Source organism: Tachyglossus aculeatus, chromosome 15 (assembly GCF_015852505.1).
Source record: "Tachyglossus aculeatus isolate mTacAcu1 chromosome 15, mTacAcu1.pri, whole genome shotgun sequence".
Taxonomy (NCBI): domain Eukaryota; kingdom Metazoa; phylum Chordata; class Mammalia; order Monotremata; family Tachyglossidae; genus Tachyglossus; species Tachyglossus aculeatus.
In genome coordinates this window covers 4,944,172-4,963,608 of record NC_052080.1, presented here as the reverse complement: position 1 = coordinate 4,963,608, position 19,437 = coordinate 4,944,172, and the positions used below count along the sequence as shown (strand labels likewise).

The 19,437-nt window shown below is 42.9% G+C and overlaps 1 protein-coding gene across 1 annotated transcript in view; it reads right to left on the bottom strand.

The window, feature by feature from the left end:
* The window catches only part of ADGRG2 (adhesion G protein-coupled receptor G2), an 86,407-nt gene that overhangs the window by 10,051 nt on the left and 56,919 nt on the right, over positions 1 to 19,437 (bottom strand). Inside the window, exons 11-24 of the mRNA XM_038757202.1 lie at positions 17,274 to 17,313; positions 17,116 to 17,150; positions 14,978 to 15,072; positions 14,138 to 14,204; positions 11,982 to 12,394; positions 9,512 to 9,683; positions 8,779 to 8,935; positions 6,265 to 6,408; positions 5,959 to 6,081; positions 4,206 to 4,251; positions 3,991 to 4,094; positions 3,693 to 3,814; positions 1,694 to 1,962; positions 346 to 445 (exon numbers count right to left, since the gene is read on the bottom strand). Coding sequence (XP_038613130.1) covers positions 346 to 445; positions 1,694 to 1,962; positions 3,693 to 3,814; positions 3,991 to 4,094; positions 4,206 to 4,251; positions 5,959 to 6,081; positions 6,265 to 6,408; positions 8,779 to 8,935; positions 9,512 to 9,683; positions 11,982 to 12,394; positions 14,138 to 14,204; positions 14,978 to 15,072; positions 17,116 to 17,150; positions 17,274 to 17,313 — 1,887 coding nt within the window. The remainder of the gene's footprint in view (positions 1 to 345; positions 446 to 1,693; positions 1,963 to 3,692; positions 3,815 to 3,990; positions 4,095 to 4,205; positions 4,252 to 5,958; positions 6,082 to 6,264; positions 6,409 to 8,778; positions 8,936 to 9,511; positions 9,684 to 11,981; positions 12,395 to 14,137; positions 14,205 to 14,977; positions 15,073 to 17,115; positions 17,151 to 17,273; positions 17,314 to 19,437) is intronic.

Here is a 19,437-nt window from a genome sequence, read left to right as displayed (position 1 = left end):
ACCCAAGGTCACGCAACAAGTGAGTGATAGAGCAAGAATTAGAACCCAAGTCCTCTGCTTCCCAAGCCTGTGCTTTATCCACTAGGCCACACTGCTTCCCTTCGGAAACGAACTCCAAAAAATCAATACACGCTGCTTTTTTCGGCTTTGATACCCAAAACGAGATCTTCATTTTTGCCACAGGCTTATATGAAGATATTTTCCTTGAACAAATGACAGTTCCAGCAAACCTGGTTTTCCTCCACTTGGGAGTGTAGCCAGTTTTTGTTAGGCTATGGACAGAATGCAGCTTCTCTTGGGAAACAAAGTCATTCCCTTGAGACTATCCTGTGGAGATGTACTTACAATTCATCAGGGGATCCGTTGGGAAATCTCCCATAAGATCCTTGACCGTAGTTATCAGGTGATACGGCCAACACGATCGCAACGACAATAGCCGGAACGCCTGCAAGATGGAGAACACCCATCATAATCTGGCTAGAACCCAAAAAAATTCAGAATACCATAATTACTTCAGAGGCCTAATGCTAACTGTCCATGTTAGCTACGCACTCGCAGAATCAATTAATCAATCAATCATATTTATTGAGCGCTTACTATGTGCAGAGCACTGTACTAAGCGCTTGGGAAGTACAAATTGGCAACACATAGAGACAGTCCCTACCCAACAGTGGGCTCACAGTCTAAAAGGGGGAGACAGAGAACAGAACCAAACATACCAACAAAATAAAATAAATAGGATAGAAATGTACAAGTAAAATAAATAAATAAATAAATAAATAAATAAATAAATAGAGTAATAAATATGTGCTAAGATGTGCTAAGTATGGTTCGTATTCAAGAGTGGTGTGGACATCCCTCAAGGATGTCTCTAATTACACGTTCTCCCTCGCTAGACTGGTAAGTACAGTGCTCTGCACACAGTAAGCACTCGATAAATACGATTGATCGATTGATGTGGGCAGGGAACGTCTATTATATCATATACTCCCAAGCGCTTAGTAAGTGCTCGATAAATACGATTCATTGATTAATTGATAGATCAAGGGCCAGGATATTCCATCCAATAAGTTTACATTCATATCCTAACCTTGTTTCTCTAATCGATGTGAATCCAGCAAGTACTTTTATGACGAGAATCTGCAGCCTTGAGCTTTCTACAAAGAAGGCAAACGCTCTGATCTACGATTAGCTAATTGTGGGCAGGAAAAATGTTTTCCAGCTCTGTAGTATAGTATTCTCCCAAACGCTTAGTACAGTGCTCTGGGCACAGACAACACTCAATAAATACCAATAATGAAAAACAGGTCAATATCTTCTCTCTTTGCAGGGAACCAAGATAAAGGAGCCAAAGCTTGTCTCTAGAATGTACACTTGTCTCTAGACTGTCACCTTGTTGTGGGCAGGGAATGTGTCTGTTTATTGTTCTCTTACTCTCCCAAGCACTTAATAGGGTGCTCTGCACACAATAAGCACTCAATAAGTATGATTAAATGAATTCAAAACCAATTCAGAAAAACTGTAGTAAGCAGTGGTTCTCAAAAGGGACTAAATACAGTGTCTGGTGGAGCACTGGGAATTTTCTGAACGCAAAGGTGTGTGAGGGAGAATTCCCTCGGTCTAACTTCCATTTGATCATCTCCCCACCCATACACTTGGGAGACTTGGGATTCCCCAGAAGTACCGTCCTTACCCCAGCCGACGATGCAGAATTTGAGGATGTATTTCCGGATATAGGTGTTAAACACTTTAACGAGGGCCAGGTACATGTGGAAGGCTTCCAGTCCCATCCAAGTGAAGGAAACCAAGAGGAAATAGTGCAGGAATACCGCCACTGAGATGCAAAGACCTCGCACATTGTACAGAGCAATCCACGAGTCCAAAAGGAACACCAGGTTCAAGAGGAGTAAGGCGGCACAAAGCTGAATAAGGATTTTGGAAGGGTAGTCTCTTCGCACTTTCCTAAAAGAGAAATAAAAGTCAATCATGCCGTCAAATGCTTTTCTTCCCAGGCTTCTTCCTGGCACATCTATAACTTGTGGCCAAGAGTAATTATCGTTTTCATTCCCCTCAGGGACACTTCTGAGTGAGGTTCAAAGATCATTAATTGAATATCATTTGAGAAGTGGCATGGCCTCATGGATAGGGCATGGGATTAGGACTCAGAAGGACCTGGGTTCTAATCCTGGCTCTGCCACTTGTCTGCTGTGTGATCTTGGACAAATCACTTCTCTTCTCTGTGGCTCAGCTACCTCATCTGTAAAATGGGGATTAAGGCTGTCAGCCCCATGGGGGACATGGACTTTGTCCAACCTGACTAACTTGGGCCTACCCCAGCGCTTAGTACAGTGCCTGGCACATAGTATGTGCTTAACAAATATCACAAAAAAAAAACTGAGAGAAATGGCCTAAATGGTTTTGAAACTTCTCAATGCTACTCTCCATCCCCTCCTTCTTACCTTCTTCCCTTCCCCATAGCACCTGTATATATGTATATATGTTTGTACATATTTATTACTCTATTTATTTATTTATTTATTTTATTTGTACATATCTATTCTATTTATTTTATTTTGTTAGTATGTTTGGTTTTGTTCTCTGTCTCCCCCTTTTAGACTGTGAGCCCACTGTTGGGTAGGGACTGTCTCTATATGTTGCCAATTTGCACTTCCCAAGCGCTTAGTACAGTGCTCTGCACACAGTAAGCGCTCAATAAATACGATTGATGATGACGATAACCAGCTTGAACATAGTCCCTGTCCCACATGGGGCTCACAGTCTAATTAGGAATGGGTAGGATTTAATCCCCATTTTACAGGTGAGGAAAATGAGGCGCAGAGAAGTGAAATGACCCGCCCAAGGTCACACAGAGGAGCCAGGATTAGAATCCAGGTGATCTGACTCCCAGGACTGTGCTTTTTCTGCAATCAATCAATCAATCAATCATATTTATTGAGCGCTTACTGTGTGCAGAGCACTGTACTAAGCACTTGGGAAATACAAGTTGGCAACATATAGAGCCAGTCCCTACCCAACAGTGGGCTCACAGTCTAAAAGGGGGAGACAGAGAACATCTACAAGACCATGGTTTTTCACTCTGGCTTTACCTCTTTTTGATTTCACTAATTCCCTAGAAGTCATGTCTTCAAAATTCTGCCCAGTGACCTGTTTTGCCGATTGACCGAACAAAGCTGAGCTGCGTAAGGTAAGCAGACCCTGGTTCCAATAGCTGAGTAGCCTTACGGAAAATTATTCTCACCCATAACATTCCCAAGGACATACTGGGACCTAACTATTCCCACCTGGCATCCGGACTTTCCAACTCGAGATTGTACCTTGAAATTAATTCCACACTCTTTCGATTAGTGTGAATCTTTGCTCGTCATTATGATTCATTCAATCATATTTATTGAGCGCTTACTGTGTGCAAAGCACTGTACGTAGCGCTTATGATGCTATCCACTTCCCATCTTCCAACCAAACGCTATGGAAAGGGGGTTAACTGCTTGGTTTGTAGGTAGCGGCGTGAATGACAAATTACGACAAAGCAATGCAATTCTCCTCAAAAAAACCCAAGCAAAAGAAAAATTCTTCCCAAAGGCATCTAATCTGTGTAGCCACTCTAAGGACATGCTATTTATTTAGCCAAACAATCTAGTTCGCGATGCAAGTTAAACGGGGAAGGTACTCACTCGAAGGCTATGTATGTTACCAGGGTAACAGAAAGAAAAATAGCCGATAGGCCACAGCCTATGTAGGTAATAAATGTAAGAATCAGTACTTGGATGGGAGGTAAAGGTGGTCTAGACAGGTCCTGAAAAGAAAAAAAGAAATTCATTTTCAAATACTAAATATTTTTAGGTCATAAAGTTTGATGAAGAAATCTTTAGTCATTTGCAATTATTTTTAATTGTTCTGAGCTTTCTTGACTAATTTTAAGCCACACAGCTTTATGCTCCAGTAAGATCTTTTTAAAATGTCTTCCGTTACCAGCAGGACTCCAAAACTTGTGAGATGGTTGCATGTGCACACGGTTTCATTGACTTTTCTGTCTTTTACCATGCAGCCTTCAGAAGCCCAACCTCCTTCCCCATCTGGAACAAAACAGCAGGAAAGCCTATCATGGAAATGAACCCTTTACTGTCTACAAAGACAATGACTTCCCTCGAGGAAAACGGATACGGATGGGGGATAGGACAACTTACCATTTTTGCTGAAGTTCCAAAATGCACATTTCACAGATGAATTATCCTAGAGTGGCATAAAAAAACACGTTTTATAAGAATGGCGTGTTTTATAAGGTCCATGGTTATTTCCCGACAAGCTTCTGATCTTCATTCACTCATTCATTCATTCAATCGCATTTATTTGAGAGCTTACTGTGTGCAGACACTGTACTACGTGCTTGGGAGAGTACACTATAACAATAAACTGACACATTCCCTGCCCACAATAAACTTACAGTCTAGAGGAATGAGTTTACAGCTTCAGTTCACATTTATTTCAATATGACCCTGATTAAACTATTTATCTCTCCCCTAGCCTAGGGCATAGCAAACCAGTAATCCTATCTTGAACCAGGGTTCTTAATGCAAGGATTATAGCTTCCACAAATTAATCCCCGTAAAAATAAATAATAAACACAGTCATGGGGCTGCATGGATTCAAGATTCCAAAAAGTTTCTCTATCTCCAAATATCTGGTCTTTCTAGTGCTGTCTTTCTCTCTGCCCTTACTTACAGGACAGATTTTCAGCTGAATCTTTGCGGAAAGAACATTTTCATCCACGGTTATTTGAGCGCCCACTCTGTGCAGAGTATTGTGATGGGTACATTGCAAAAGAAGATTAACATGTGATTCTTGCTATGGGTTTTCACCGGGAGCTTTGATTAAACAATATCTTTTCATGGGCTCAAATTACTGACACCTTTCCCTTCCCCTGCAGTCCCTCAGTTAGCACTGCTAATTGGTTCCCTGAAAAAAGAGTGTTAAGCAAAAAGCTGCTAAATGGAGTTCAGTTCCTCTTAGGATATAATGTAAAGTGCTTTACTAAAATCCAAAGAATGAAAATAAATATTGTATTTAATCTAAGCACTGGGATAAATACAATAGAATTAGATTAGGCACAGCCCCCGTCCCCAAAAAACTCACAACCTATGAGGTGGGGAGAGCAGATATTTTATCCCCATTTTACAGCTGAGAAAACGAAAAAATAAATATGCAAAATGATTGGCATGAGATCAAACAGCAATCAAATATGTGTCAACAAAAAAAGACTTTGAATTAGATATTATTATGTGTCTATGTAAGGACTTGATTTTCAAAATGTAATCTCTCCCTATTTATTCAGCAAAAACAAACGTTGTGCTGACACGCTAGAGATCTGTTTGTGCCTATTGCTAAATACATAGATAACAAAAAAAATCTGTTGAAATGGCATTTAATCTTTCTAGTCAAGTCAAAGCACTTCAAATACTGAGTGGGATGGGGAGGGAGGTGATCGACCCAAGTCAAGGCTTCAAAATGCCTGAGAGTTTTCTGGAAGTGAGGCAGCACTCTAATAATAATAATGATGGTATTTGTGAAGCACTTACTATGTGCCAAGCACTGTTCTGAGCGCAGGAGGAAGACTGATATTAAAACTACCAGAGGCTATAATGAAAGAATGACCCTAGGCTCTGAGATTTCCACTTGGAGAGCTTGCGAGAAGGAACTGATTGTGATGCTAGGGCTTTGAGCAGTGCACACTTCCTTCCTTTGCAGGCACGTTCCCGTTGAGGCACAGAACGCAGTGAGTAAGCAGGCAGGCAAAGGTTACACACCCTCAACGTTGAATGTGAAGGAACTGCAGTCCAAAAACATTGTAGCCATGGCAATAACATAATTGCCATGTTAATAAATGTATATTAAAAAAAATAACATACTTAGTTTACAAGTCACCGCAAAAAGTGCTCATACCTGGTTTGGGCTGGTGTTCTGTAGTGTGACAGTAACATTTTCTGATAAGTTTTTAATTGTCAAGTTAGCCACACTGGATGATATGACGTAGCTGATCAGAGAGAGATTCTGCAGTGAGGGATCCTAAGAAGGGAAAAGGTCACTGGAGTTATAATTTACCAAGTGAAAATAAAATTGGACAGCAATATTTAGCCACTTGAGTACTAAGAGGGAAATCACTCTTGAAAGGGCAAACGGGTAAATGATCTGTTTTCAATGAATTTAAGAATGCTCAGAGGGAGCTGAAAGAGCAAACTCAAAATTCACCTGGAACAAAGTGGTAGTTTCATAAAAGTTGAATTGGATTCTAGAAGCTAACTCCATATCTTTGGCTGATAAGCTGCTCAGCAAGGATGAAGGAAGTGTAATTGTTCCAATACTGTTTGCAGAAACTTGCGTTCCCAGAGTAACCTGCATATTCAACCAAAAAGACATAAATGATCCTTGTAGCTAATTTAAGAAAAGAAGAAATGGAAAAACTCAGCAACGTAATTAGTGGTTTAAAAACTAAGAAATGTATCAACGTGGCAGCATGGCATTGTGAAACAGCAAGGAAATGGGAGTCAGAATCAGTCAATGGTTTTATTAAGTGCTTACTGTGACCAAAGCTCTGTACTAACTGCTTGGGAGAGTACAATAATAATAATAATAATAATAATAATAATAATAATAATAATAATAATAATAATGGCATTTATTAAGCACTTAGTATGTGCAAAGCACTGTTCTAAGCGCTGAGCACTCAATACAACAGAGTTGGTAGATATGTTCCTTTCCCACAGGGATCTTATAGCCTAGAGGGTCAGAAAACCTGGGTTCTAATCCCAGCTATGCTCCTGGCCCTCTAAATGACCCTGTGCAAGTTTTTTCATCTCTGTGGGCCTCAATTTTCTCAGCTGTAAAATGGGGATAAAATATCTGCTCTGCCCACCTCGTAGGTTGTGAGTTTTTTGGGGACGGAGGCCGTGCCTGATCTAATTCCATTGCATTTATCCCAGTGCTTAGTACAGTGTTTGGAACCGATTAATGACTTAATAAATACCACAATTATTGTTATCGTTACCAGATTTCCATAAACTGCAGATTCTGGGACCAAGATTGTACCCTCATGCCACTACACAGATAGCCAAAGATTGGATGAGGAACCAAAATGAAGAATAGCTCATCTTTATTTCCCAGTCACTTTCTCGAGTCATCATCTGACCATTCCTAGAAAGAATAACCTCCTTCATTTTCTTAGAAGCGGGAGTAGTATTTTTTGAGCACACACTTAGTGCGGTGCAATGTGTAGTGTGGCTCAATGGAAAGAGCCCGGGCTTGGGAGTCAGAGGTCATGGGTTCTAATCCCGGCTCTGCCGCTTGCCAGCTGTGTGACTTTGGGCAAGGCACTTAACTTCTCTGTGCCTCAATTACCTCATCTGTAAAATGGGGATTAAGACTGTGAGCCCCACCTGGGACAACCTGATCACCTTGCATCCTCCCCAACGCTTAGAACAGTGCCTTGCACATAGTAAGTGCTTAACAAATGCCATCATTATTATTACTAGGTACTTGGGAAGTACAGAATAAAGCATTTTTTCCAATGCTTCCTACATGTTAAGTCCTGAGGTAGAAGCATGATCATTAAATAGGCCTTGAAAGACCAACTTCTGCATTAGGAGAGCTGAAACTTTCTGAACAACTTGCTCTGAGAAAAATGACATTTCTGATGCATAAGAATGACAAATATTCACTGAAAAGAACAGTTCAATGTTCTCCACTCTACCCTATGCTTCAAAAAATTTGGACAGTTAAACTTTCATTGATTTATAAAGATGTCAAAAGCACCATTTATTTGCCTGTTAAAATGCTTTATAAAGGCCACTTCAAATGCTCAAGCTCCCAAGCGTTGAATAATAATAATAATGGTGTTAAGTGCTTACTATTTGCAAAGCACTGTACTAAGCACTGGGAGGATATAAGGTGATCAGGTTGTCCCACGTGGGGCTCACAGTCTTAATCCCCATTTCGCAGAAGAGGCAACTGAGGCACAGAGAAGTTAAGTGACTTGCCCAAAGTCACACAGCTGACAATTGGAGGAGCCGGAATTCAAACTCATGAGCTCTGACTCCCAAGCCCGTGCTCTTTCCACTGAGCCACGCTGCTTCTCTGATAGTTGAGTAGCTCCTGATTCTGAGGGAGAATTCTCCCTTCAAGGCCCTCCTGAGAGCTCACCTCCTCCAGGAGGCCTTCCCAGACTGAGCCCCTTCGTTCCTCTCCCCCACTTCCCCCTCTCCATCCCCCCCATCGTACCTCCTTCCCTTCCCCACAGCACCTGTATATATGTATAAATGTTTGTACATATTTATTACTCTATTTATTTATTCATTTATTTTACTTGTTCATATCTATTCCATTTATTTATTTTGTTAGTATGTTTGGTTTTGTTCTCTGTCTCCCCCTTTTAGACTGTGAGCCCACTGTTGGGTAGGGACTGTCTCTATATGTTGCCAACTTGTACTTTCCAAGCGCTTAGTACAGTGCTCTGAACACAGTAGGCGCTCAATAAATACGATTGATTGATTGATTGATTGATTGAGCCTTCTGGCCCTTTCCTCCTTTTGAGGTACCACTCCCCCTGAATGCTTAGTTGGTGAAACGTTGACAGATGTTGAATTGGCAGGGTCCCAGGATACACCATGCCATAAACAGATCGCACTTGATTCACAACTATAATCCACTCACATTTTCTGAAAACGGGAGATATTTCCCATATTAAATGACGGTCACCGTGCTAAATACCTGAAGATCTGAAGGGCCATGGGCAGAGAAGGAGGTTTCCTTGAACATGCTGGCGTTGACTTTGACCACGCTCAGAGCCAAAGAGGGAGAGGTAAAATTTATGACCTCGGTAGAAAAGTTCAGTTTTAAGCCAATATTATCCACCAGTTTCATCAACCTGTTTAAATAAAAAAATAACAGCTAAAAAGCTAAATTCCAAAAGTGGATATTTATAGAAAGGACCTACTGAGGAGAATGAAAAAAAAAAAAAAAGGAAGGTGAGGTGAAAATTTTCAGGTGGTCTATTCAAGCCTCCCAAGGGGCAACGTGGGGCAGGATTTCCTGAGTGTGGATAGGGAGGCTGTTTCTTACGGGAGAATCCCCTGGCCTATTTTGAACCTATGATTCGCACCTCAAATGCCCCTCGAGTGAAGTCTTCACTGGCAAAGTGCAAATCTCATCAGGACCTTCCTTTGAGATAATAATAACGGCGGTATTTGTTAAGCGCTTACGGTGTGTCAAGCACTGTTCTACGGGCTGGGGTTGAGACAAGCTAATTAGATTGGACACAGTCCCTGTCCCACCTAAGACTTACAATCTGAGGTAACTGGGGCTTGGAGAAGTGAAGTGACTTGTTCAAGGTCATGCAGCAGACAAGGGGCACAGGTGGAACTAGAACCCAGGCCCGTGTTTTATTCACTAGGCTACGCTGATTAACCAGAAACCTCCTGCTCATCACATGGCAACGGCTCACCTTTTGGCCCGAGGGGCAAGCAAGGCTGGTGGGGCATGTAAGAGATGGCTAACGTTGGTGACCATTTTCCCCGCGAGGTCTGGCTCCACGTCCCCCAACGCTACAGCCCTTTCCATTTGCGACAGAATGTTCTCAATTTCCACAGCATTCACATTAGGGCTGGTGACATTTTCTAGGCAAAAACACAAAACACAGAAACCTTAAAAATACTGATCCATCTACAGGAAAAAAAAAATCAACAGTATTTATTGAGCTCCTGAGTGCCCAGCACTGTGTTAAACACTTTATTGAGCTCCTGTGTGACCAGTACTGTGTTAAACACTTGTGAAAAGCATAAGACAAGATTCTTGCCCTTAAGGAACTTACAATCCAGAGGATACAGCATGGGAGTCATAATGACCTGGGTTCTAATCCCTACTCTGCCACTTTTCTGTTGTGGGCACTTAACTTCTCTGTGCCTCAGTTCCCTCATCTGTAAAATGGGGAGTAAGAGACTGTGAGCCCCATGTGGGACACAGACTGTGTCCACCCTGATTTCCTTGCATCCACACCAGCGCTTAGAACAGTGCCTTGCACAAAGTGCTTAACAAATAGCATTAAAAAGAATGAATAAATAAAATAAAATTGGCACAGCAAAAATGAGATCGCAGCAGAGGAAAAAATCTGGCTCCCAGTCTACAGAGCCAAGAAAGAGGTCCTAGAAGTTCTACGGAGTTCACCAGGCTTCTCTTCCCACTCTGTTTGGCAATGCTAATAATACTTTTTTATGGAAAAGTATTAATTCCCATTTTATGGATGAAGGAACTGTGGCAAGGAGATGTTTGGTGACTTGGCCGAAGTCACACAGCAGACAAGTTCAGCGTGGTTTCGTGTGGAGAGCACAGGCCTGGGGGTAAGAAGGACCTGGGTTTTAATCCTAACTCCCACATTTTTCTGCTGTGTGACCTTGGGCAACTTACTCTTCACTTTTCCGTGCCTTGGTTCCCTCATCTGAAAAATGGGGATGAAGACAATCGGACCCATGTAGGTCCGATTTATTTTGTTAATGAGGTGCATTTAGTTTTAATTCTATTTGTTCTGACGACTTGACACCTGTCCATATGCTTTGTTCTGTTGTCTGTCTCCCCCTTCTAGACTGTGAGCCCATTGTTGGGTAGGAACCGTCTATGTTGCCAACTTGTACTTCCCAAGCGCTTAGTACAGTGCTCTGCACACAGTAAGCGCTCAATAAATACGACTGAATGAATGAATGAATGAACATGGACTGCGTCCAGCCTGATTAGCTCGTATCTATCTCAGCCCTTAGCACAGTGTCTGGCACATAGTGAGCACCGATTTTCTCCACTCTAAAGATTTCCAGATTCCTATTTCAAGTAAAGAGACCATGTCCTTCAATATTCCTGCATTTTGGAAGGATCACAGTTTCTTGGAAGCCCAGCTCAGATAAAAGTTATTGCCATTCCATTACAATTTAATTTGACTTCTTCTAGGTAAGCCATTTGGCTCTAGATTCAACTTGTTGTACCCCTCCTACCAGATAAGGAATTAGTTTTGCTTATAACTGTAATTGATGGGGACACCATAAACAAAGGTGGTGGAGCTGGGATGAGAACCCAGGTCCTTCTAGCTCCCAAGCTCGTGCTCTATCCTCTAGGGCAAGCTTCTCTTGTCTTACTTTGTGCCGTCGTCTCCGACTCCGCAATTCCATGGACACATCCCTCCCAGAATGCCCCACGCCCATCTGGAATTGCCCTGGTAGCGTATCCCTAGTGTTTTCTTGGGAAAAATACACAAGTGGTTTTCCATTGCGTTCTTCAGCGCAGTAAACATGAGTCTCCGCCCTCGGCTCTCTCCCGTGCCGCTGTTGCCCAGCACGGGGGAGTTTTGACTTGTAGCAGATTGCCTACTTCCCGATATTTGAAGCCCAAACAAGTCTCCATTGCACCTCAGCAGAACAAAACATCTCAACTCTCCTGAAGAATATGATCCTCGCCTTGGGTTGTAGGGAACCCAATAGGCGTGGCTATTGTCACCAACCTTTCATTTTCATTAAGGGGACAAATTTAGGACATGATTTCTTGGCCGTGTTCTGGGGGCGGTTTCCTGTCAGTCTAATGTATTTATTGGAGCGCTTACAGTGTGCAGAGCACTATACTAAATGCTTAGGAGAGTAGTTTACAGTCTAGAGGACTTCCTAGGGACTTCCCCCGTCCTAGAAGGATGTAAAGCACCGGCCCTTAAAGTTCTCAATTTGGCCCTCAGAGCCGGGGGGAAAATGGGAAATCTGGCTCCAGACACCAGTAAGAACTCAAACCGTAAACTTCACCGTCAAGATGCTACCATGAAAAAAGAGGCCTGGTGTGCTTGAATCACAAATGTGGCTAAAGGTCTACACTGCAGTAAGTGCCCAATAAACGCGGTTGCATGAATGAATCCCAGATCATTTACATGCCAATCTTTGCACGTTTACCTGTGTTTATATACGGGAGGCTGGTCAGTTCTTCACTGATGTTAGCAGAGTTGACGGAAGGCGAGCCGGGAGTCTGAGCAGGAGGCGTTGAGGGGGTGGAAGTCCTAGTTTCCGGGGCAGTTGGAGTGGCAGGACTAGGCTGAGGTGGCAGAATGATGGTTCGAATGGAAGGCGTGATCGTCGAAGGCTGCGTAGGCGAGCCGAGAATCTCCCAGGTGGAAGATGAAATGAGCGGGGTGAGAATCTGAGTCACGGTGGGAAGGATCTGAGGGGTGACCAGAGGCACTGCACTCGGAGAGCTGAAGGGAAGAGTGGGAGAAGGAAGTGCAGGGGTAGGTTTACCAGGAGGAGGAAGAGCTGGATGTTCTGAATGTTCGGAGCCACCATCGCAGACAACTGGATCTTGTTTATCACTAAGAAAATCAGAGAAAAGAACAATGGTCAGAGTCTTCACAGAAGAGATAATAGTAATAATTATGGTACTGCTTAAGCGCCTTCTACCTGCCAATCACTGTTCTAAGCACTGGGGTGGACATGAATGAATCAGGTTGGACGCAGTCCCTGTCCCTCCTGGGGCTCACATTCTTAAGCCCCATTTTACAGATGAGATTACTGAGGCCCAGAGAAGTGAAGTGATAGGCCGAAAGTCACACAGCAGAAAAGTGGTGGAGCTGGGATTAGAACCCGGGTCCTTCTGCCTCTCGGGCCCAAGCTCTATTCACTAGGTCAGGCTGCTTCTCGTAAATAAATGCCATTCTTCTCGTCAATGACTATCATTGGCTGATCGAAGAAGGAAATGAAAAGAATACCAAAGAGACACTGTCTGCGGTGGGAAAGTTTCCTGCCCTTCAGCTATTAGGTAGCTAAACAAACGGCAATGAGTTCCACTGCATCAGACAATGTGACACACGCTGTACAATGCACACTCTTCCCTGAAGATCTGTGTCCAACTGGAACACAACTGTGAGCTATATCTAGGCTGAAAGCTGGACTTTTATGTGCCTTTTTGGCTTTGGCCACCACCTTGGTTCTGTTCTGCTGGAGGTGTGGGCCAGGTTGCTTTGTGACCAGCTCTGGTCTCCCCTTCTAATCAATCAATCAATCAATCGTATTTACTGAGCGCTTACTGTGTGCAGAGCACTGTACTAAGTGCTTGGGAAGTACAAGTCGGCAACGCATAGAGACAGTCCCTACCCAACAGCGGGCTCACAGTCTGGAAGGGGGAGACAGAGAACAAAACCAAACATACTAACAAAATGAAATAAATAGAATAGATATGTACAAGATAAATAAATAGAGTAATAAATATGTACAAACGTGGGGAGTGAATGTGTCTGTTTATTGTTCTTTTGTACTCTCCCAAGTGCTTAGTACAGTGCTTTGCACACAGTAAGTGTTCAGTAAATATGATTGAATGAATGGATGGATGAATGAATGAATGAATGAATGAATGAGTAGGCCAGCTGTTCTTCCTGTGAGAGAAGTAGGGCTGGGGCTGGGGTAGGGGGAGAGCATCGGGCAAACAGAGCAAAACTCCCTCTCCTCCCCCAGTTATTCTGTAGCTAAACTGCTCTTCAGGGAGACAGGACCATGAAGGGAGAAAACACAGTGATGACACCCATGGGGCCCGGTGGTACGTGTAATCTTTTCCTTCCCCTACTTCCCAGCATAGAACATGGGCCCAGTTCTAATCCTGACTCCACCACTTGTCTGTTGTGTGACTTTGGACAAGTCACTTCACTTCTCTGTGCCTCAGTTACCTCATCGGGAAAATGGGGATTAAGACTGTGAGCCCTGTGTAGAACACGGACTGTGTCTAACCTGAGAAACTTGTACCTACCCCTGCGCTTAGGACAGTGCCTGGCCTAGTCATTCAATCGTATTTATTGAGCACTTACTGTGTGCAGAGCACTGTACTAAGCGCTTGGGAAGTACAAGTTGGCAACATATAGAGACGGTCCCTACCCAACAACGGGCTCACAGTCTAGAAAGTAAGTAAGCTGCTTAACAAATACCACAATCATCACAATTTAATCACTATTCCTGCTCTCAGCCAATCGGGCTATTTGGTGACGGCAACTCAGGCAACAGGATTCATTCTTTTTACACACACACACACACACACGCACCACCAATTTGTTAAACTTTCTACATACCACTCCAACTTTTCCAGCTCATCAACAGTTGAAGGACAACATTCCTTGGAAGAACAGCAGCAGTGTTCTAGAGTAAACCAAAAGGAAATGAGTGCTACATTTTATTCTCTGCAGGGCAATCCCACAGCTCATATTTTTGCCTACAAAACCTACATGCTAACACTTCATTCTGCAGAAAACTTGGAAATGCAGTTGCACGAAATAGGCATGTGGCTCTTAACTAAAATGTTCCCAAATCTTTCGTTTCATTATGGTGTAGTGGATAGAGCATCAGTCTGGGAGCCAGCAGGTCATGGGTTCTAATCACAGCTCTGCCACTTGTCGGCTGTGTGACCTTGGGCAAGTCACTTAGTTTCTCTGGGCCTCAGTTATCTCATCTGTAATATGGGGATTGCGCCTGTGAGCCCCACGTGGGACAGGGCCTGTGTCCAACTCGATTTGCTTGCATCCATCCCAGCACTTAGTACGGCGCCTGGCACATAGTAAGCGCTTAACAAATACCATCATTATTATTATACATGCAGTGAAAGTGCAGTGAAAGCAAAGAAAGCTCCACTCTGAACCAAGAGCCCCCACACAGAATATGGAATTATGGAAATGATCACAATTAAACAATATTTTTCCTCTCTGAATATGCCCTTGTTTGAAGAAAAAGGCAATTCCTTATCTCATTCTGGGTATTTTCCACAATAAAGCCAATTAGTAACACCCAGCTTTCCACTAATAGCTTTCAGTACCAACTATCTTTCAGGTATTTTATTTACCAAGCACCCAAAAAGTATACTTGGAAACTTCTTTCTTGTGATACAAAGTTATGGGGCAGAAAACAGCACAACTTACCCATGGGACGTATCTCAGCTTGCCTTAAAGCAACCACTAAATTGCATATGTCCGCTGTCTTATTCACTTTTATTTTGAAGGTGCAATTTGACACGCTACCATGGTGGGGATAAAAAAGGGAAAAAGTGCTGACATACGATCATCACATCCAATCCAAATATCCAACTATTCTGTAGGGGTGTCTTTGTGCAACCTATGAGAGCACTGGCAAATTCTTCTAGATATATCTTACAGTCTCAAACCCAAGTCCAAGATCCATGACCTCACTCACTTGCCACTGAAAAAGGGTAGGGCCATGAGCATGTGTAAATGGGTGGAAACCCCTTTCTCTTTCTCAGCACAAAGGAAATGATTCTCCCAGTGCCATTTTTAATTGCAGCGCATATAGCATTTAAGAGGCTCCATGTTGAGCGCCCAGGAACCACCATTTTCTAGGAAGGACTTCCTTTCCCCTTTCCCCATTCATGCCCAGACGGATGAATATTATCCATCTGATCCAGGATTCTTTCCTGGAAGTGACAGCAGAAAGCCTGGAAACCAAATGACTGTTGTCTAACCCACCATCCAACCCAATACCAACCACCAAACATTCCAAACGCTTTCCCCTCCGCATCCCCAACTTTCCCTACATTATCTCGGTCTTGAATGCTTGTCCGGGAATTGATCCAAGCTCCCGGTGAACCTACAGAGATTTCTGGCCTGGGCAATGAAGAGTGGTAATCGACTCCCTATATTCACTTGTGCAGCTCGAGCTCATCTATCTCGCCGTCGACCCCTCGCCCACATCCTGCCTGTAGCCTGGAACTCCCTCCCACTTCATATGTGACAGACAATCACTCTCTCCACCTTCAAATCCTTATTAAAATCTCCCTTCTGCATCACCGTGCACAGGATTTATACCTTTCGTTCACCCCACCGTCAACACAAAGCACTCGTGTACCTATCTGTAATTTACTTTAATTACTATCTCCCCCCTAAACTGTAATCTCCTTGTGGACAGGGAACATATCTATCAACTCTGCTAATGCTGTTCTCTCCCAAGCACTAAGTACAGTGCTCTGCACACAATCTCTGCCCGATAAATATCACTTATGTATTGAAAAACTATTTGCCTTTGTTTGCCCTGAGCCTATCACCTCCAAGCTTCTTGGGGGTCTCCTTTCTTGGGAATTTGGGGATTTGGTGAACCCCAAATTGGTATTAAGCCCCTGCAAACAGCCTTCCCAACTTTAAAGCTTTTCCATTATCCCCTCATCAGAAAAGGAAGTTGATCGGTAGCATTTGTTATAATCTATCAATCAATCAATCGTATTTATTGAGCGCTTACTATGTGCAGAGCACTGTACTAAGCGCTTGGGAAGTACAAATTGGCAACACATAGAGACAGTCCCTACCCAACAGTGGGCTCACAGTCTAAAGTCTACTACATCCCACCTCCGCAAAACAAGTAGGGCAAGCGATGCAAGGACTAGCTACCTTTGTGAATCCTCTGCCAGTTTCTCAATCTGTAAAATGGGCATAATATTATCTCCCTCTCTCCCTTTTGGCATAGATGAGACAGTATGCAGGAAAATGTGTTATGCCCTTAAAGGAATAAAGTTGAAGTCCATGGTATGATTAGTTAGCCAGGAAAATTCCTCTAGACTGAAAACTCGTTGAGGGCAGGGAATGCATCTACCAACTCTGTCGTACTGTTTTGGGAAGCAATGTTGTCTAGTGGAAAGAGCAGGAGCCTAGGAGTCAGAGGACATGAGTTCTAATCCCATCTTCGCCACTCGTCTGCTGTGTGACTTTAGGCGAGTCGCTTCAGTTCTCTGTGCCTCAGTTCCCTCATCTATCAAATGGGATTAAGACTGTGAACCCCATATAGGACAAGGACTGTGTTCAATCCGACTATCTTGCATCTACCTCAGTGCTTAGAACAGAGTTAGCATAAAACAAATAACACAATTATTATTATTATTACTCTCCCAAGTGCTTAGTCCAGTGATCTGCACACAGTAAGTGCTCAGTAAATACCACTGATTGAAAACTGGGTACTTCCAAGCCAGATATGGACAGAAATGATAATATTCATCAAAAATTGAAAGAGTATTAAACGATAAGGAAGAAAATATCAGAAATACCAAGTTACTGACCTGTAGTTCTCTGCAGCACACATTATGTAATAAAACTGAAAGAAAAAATAAAGCTCTTTCACAACATGAAATTCTGGGAACTTAACCCAGGAGTGATTAGAGATAAAGTATATCAATAGGCATAGCGATTGGTACATTTCCCAATTGAACAGAATTACCTCACTCAGGCTTTTCAGTGTTTTGTTGAGTCCTGAAATTCTGGAAAATAAGATTTAAAACCAAATCGCGATTAAAAACAACTATTATCATTCAAAAAAGGCCACATGAATCAGCTTCAGTTGCATCATTTGCCAAAAAGAATCCCTGAGGGACCCATAATAAAGGAGACAATCATGACTGGAATAAAAGAAAAGATATGACAATGGAGAATACCCTTCTGGGAAGATCCTGTCAGGGGAAATGCAGACAGCTGAATTCAAAATGAAAATTGAGCCTAGTCATACACTAGAATGATGAAAGTATAATCTTGGGAGTCCCCCGGGGAGCCCTTGATAGGAGACATCTCCACCCCCCGCATCGTACCTCCTTCCCTTCCCCACAGCACCTGTATATATGTATATATGTTTGTACAAATTTTTTTACTCTATTTATTTATTTATTTATTTAATTTGTACATATCTATTCTATTTATTTTATTTTGTTAGTATGTTTGATTTTGTTCTCTGTCTCCCCCTTTTAGACTGTGAGCCCACTGTTGGGTAGGGACTGTCTCTATATGTTGCCAATTTGTACTTCCCAAGAACTTAGTACAGTGCTCTGCACATAGTAAGCGCTCAATAAATACGATTGATGATGATGATGATAGAAAGTCCCCTGCCCATTTCAGGATTTGGTCCAACATCAGCTCTGGGGATCTCGGTGATTTCTACCCCAAAACCTTGCCCGTAAACTCACTGTGGGCAGGGAATGTGTCTATTGTATTGCTATTTTCTTCTAAACCATAAACCCCGTGTGGGCAGGGATTGTCTCTCTTTGTTGCTGAATTGTACTTTCCAAGCACTTAGTACAGTGCTCCATACACAGTAAGTGCTCAATAAATATGATGGAAAGAATGAATGAACTAATATTTTGTACTCTCCCAAGCACTTAACACAGTGCACTGCACACAGTAAGCGCTCAATAAATACCACTGATTGATTGACTGGGGAGGAGAAGAAGAAGGATATCCCCAGACAACTAAATTTCTACTGTAGTTTATCAAAGCTATAGTTCAATAATCACTACCAATCAATCTTTGTACATATGAAGTTCAGTATATCGTCAAGCTCTGAAATATTCATTCTCCTTTTATGTGCATTTTCCCTCTTTGAGTTCCATTGTTAATAACGGGCTGAAGAACCTGGGGCAGGAATGACACTCCATTAAGTTGGTTCCTGTCCAGGCCAAGGCGTTTGACCCATAAAAGGTCGGTCTCCTATTTTCGGTCTGCCGCTTGGTAATAATAATAATAAGAACAATAATAATAATAATATCCAACCTTGACAGAGCCCTTTCCCGCCAGCCACGCAGGCCTTTTTATGGCATGGGTCTCCCACGGTCAATTGCTACGTTGCTTATCTGAGATTGTGCTTCACCTTTAAATGCTTATTCTTTTATGTGCCTGTCATATTGCTGTGATGTCCTCTCCCAAGCACTTAGTGCCGTGCCCTGCACACAGTAAGCTCTCAACAAATATGATGGATTGACTGATTCTGCCCGATTTACTTATGCGTGCTTCTTTTCAGTGGACCATTCAGTAGGAGAAGCTTGGGTGTCCTGCTGTCATCCATTCTCTTCACATGCCCTTGAGAACCTCGTGCTTACGGCGAATACACAGTCCACGTGGTGGGTGATATCGTCTTATCTCACTGCCGACCTCTCGCCCACGTCCTGTCTCTGGCATGAAATGCCCTCCCAAATCACATCTGACAGACAATTACTCTCCTCCCTTTCAAAGCCTTATTGAAGGCACATCTTCTCCCTAAGCCCTCCTTTACTCTTCCACCACTCCCTTCTCCATCACCCTCACTCCCTTGATTTATCCCCCATCCAGCCCCACAGCACTTACATCCGTATCTGTCATTTATTTATTTATATCTGTCCTCCCCTCTAGACTGTAAGCTTGTGATGGGCAGGGAATGTGTCTTTTTTTCTATTATACTCTCCCTAGCCCTTAGTACAGTGCATAAGCGCTCAATAAATATGACTGACTGAATGAATGATTCCCCAGGGGGAGGGAGGAGCTACATAGTGGTCAGCCTTGCTTTTGAAACTATGTTTTGGCCTCCCAGCTGGTCAGAGAGCTGACGCCATAGAGGCTCTGTGCCTTCTTTCTTACGCTTC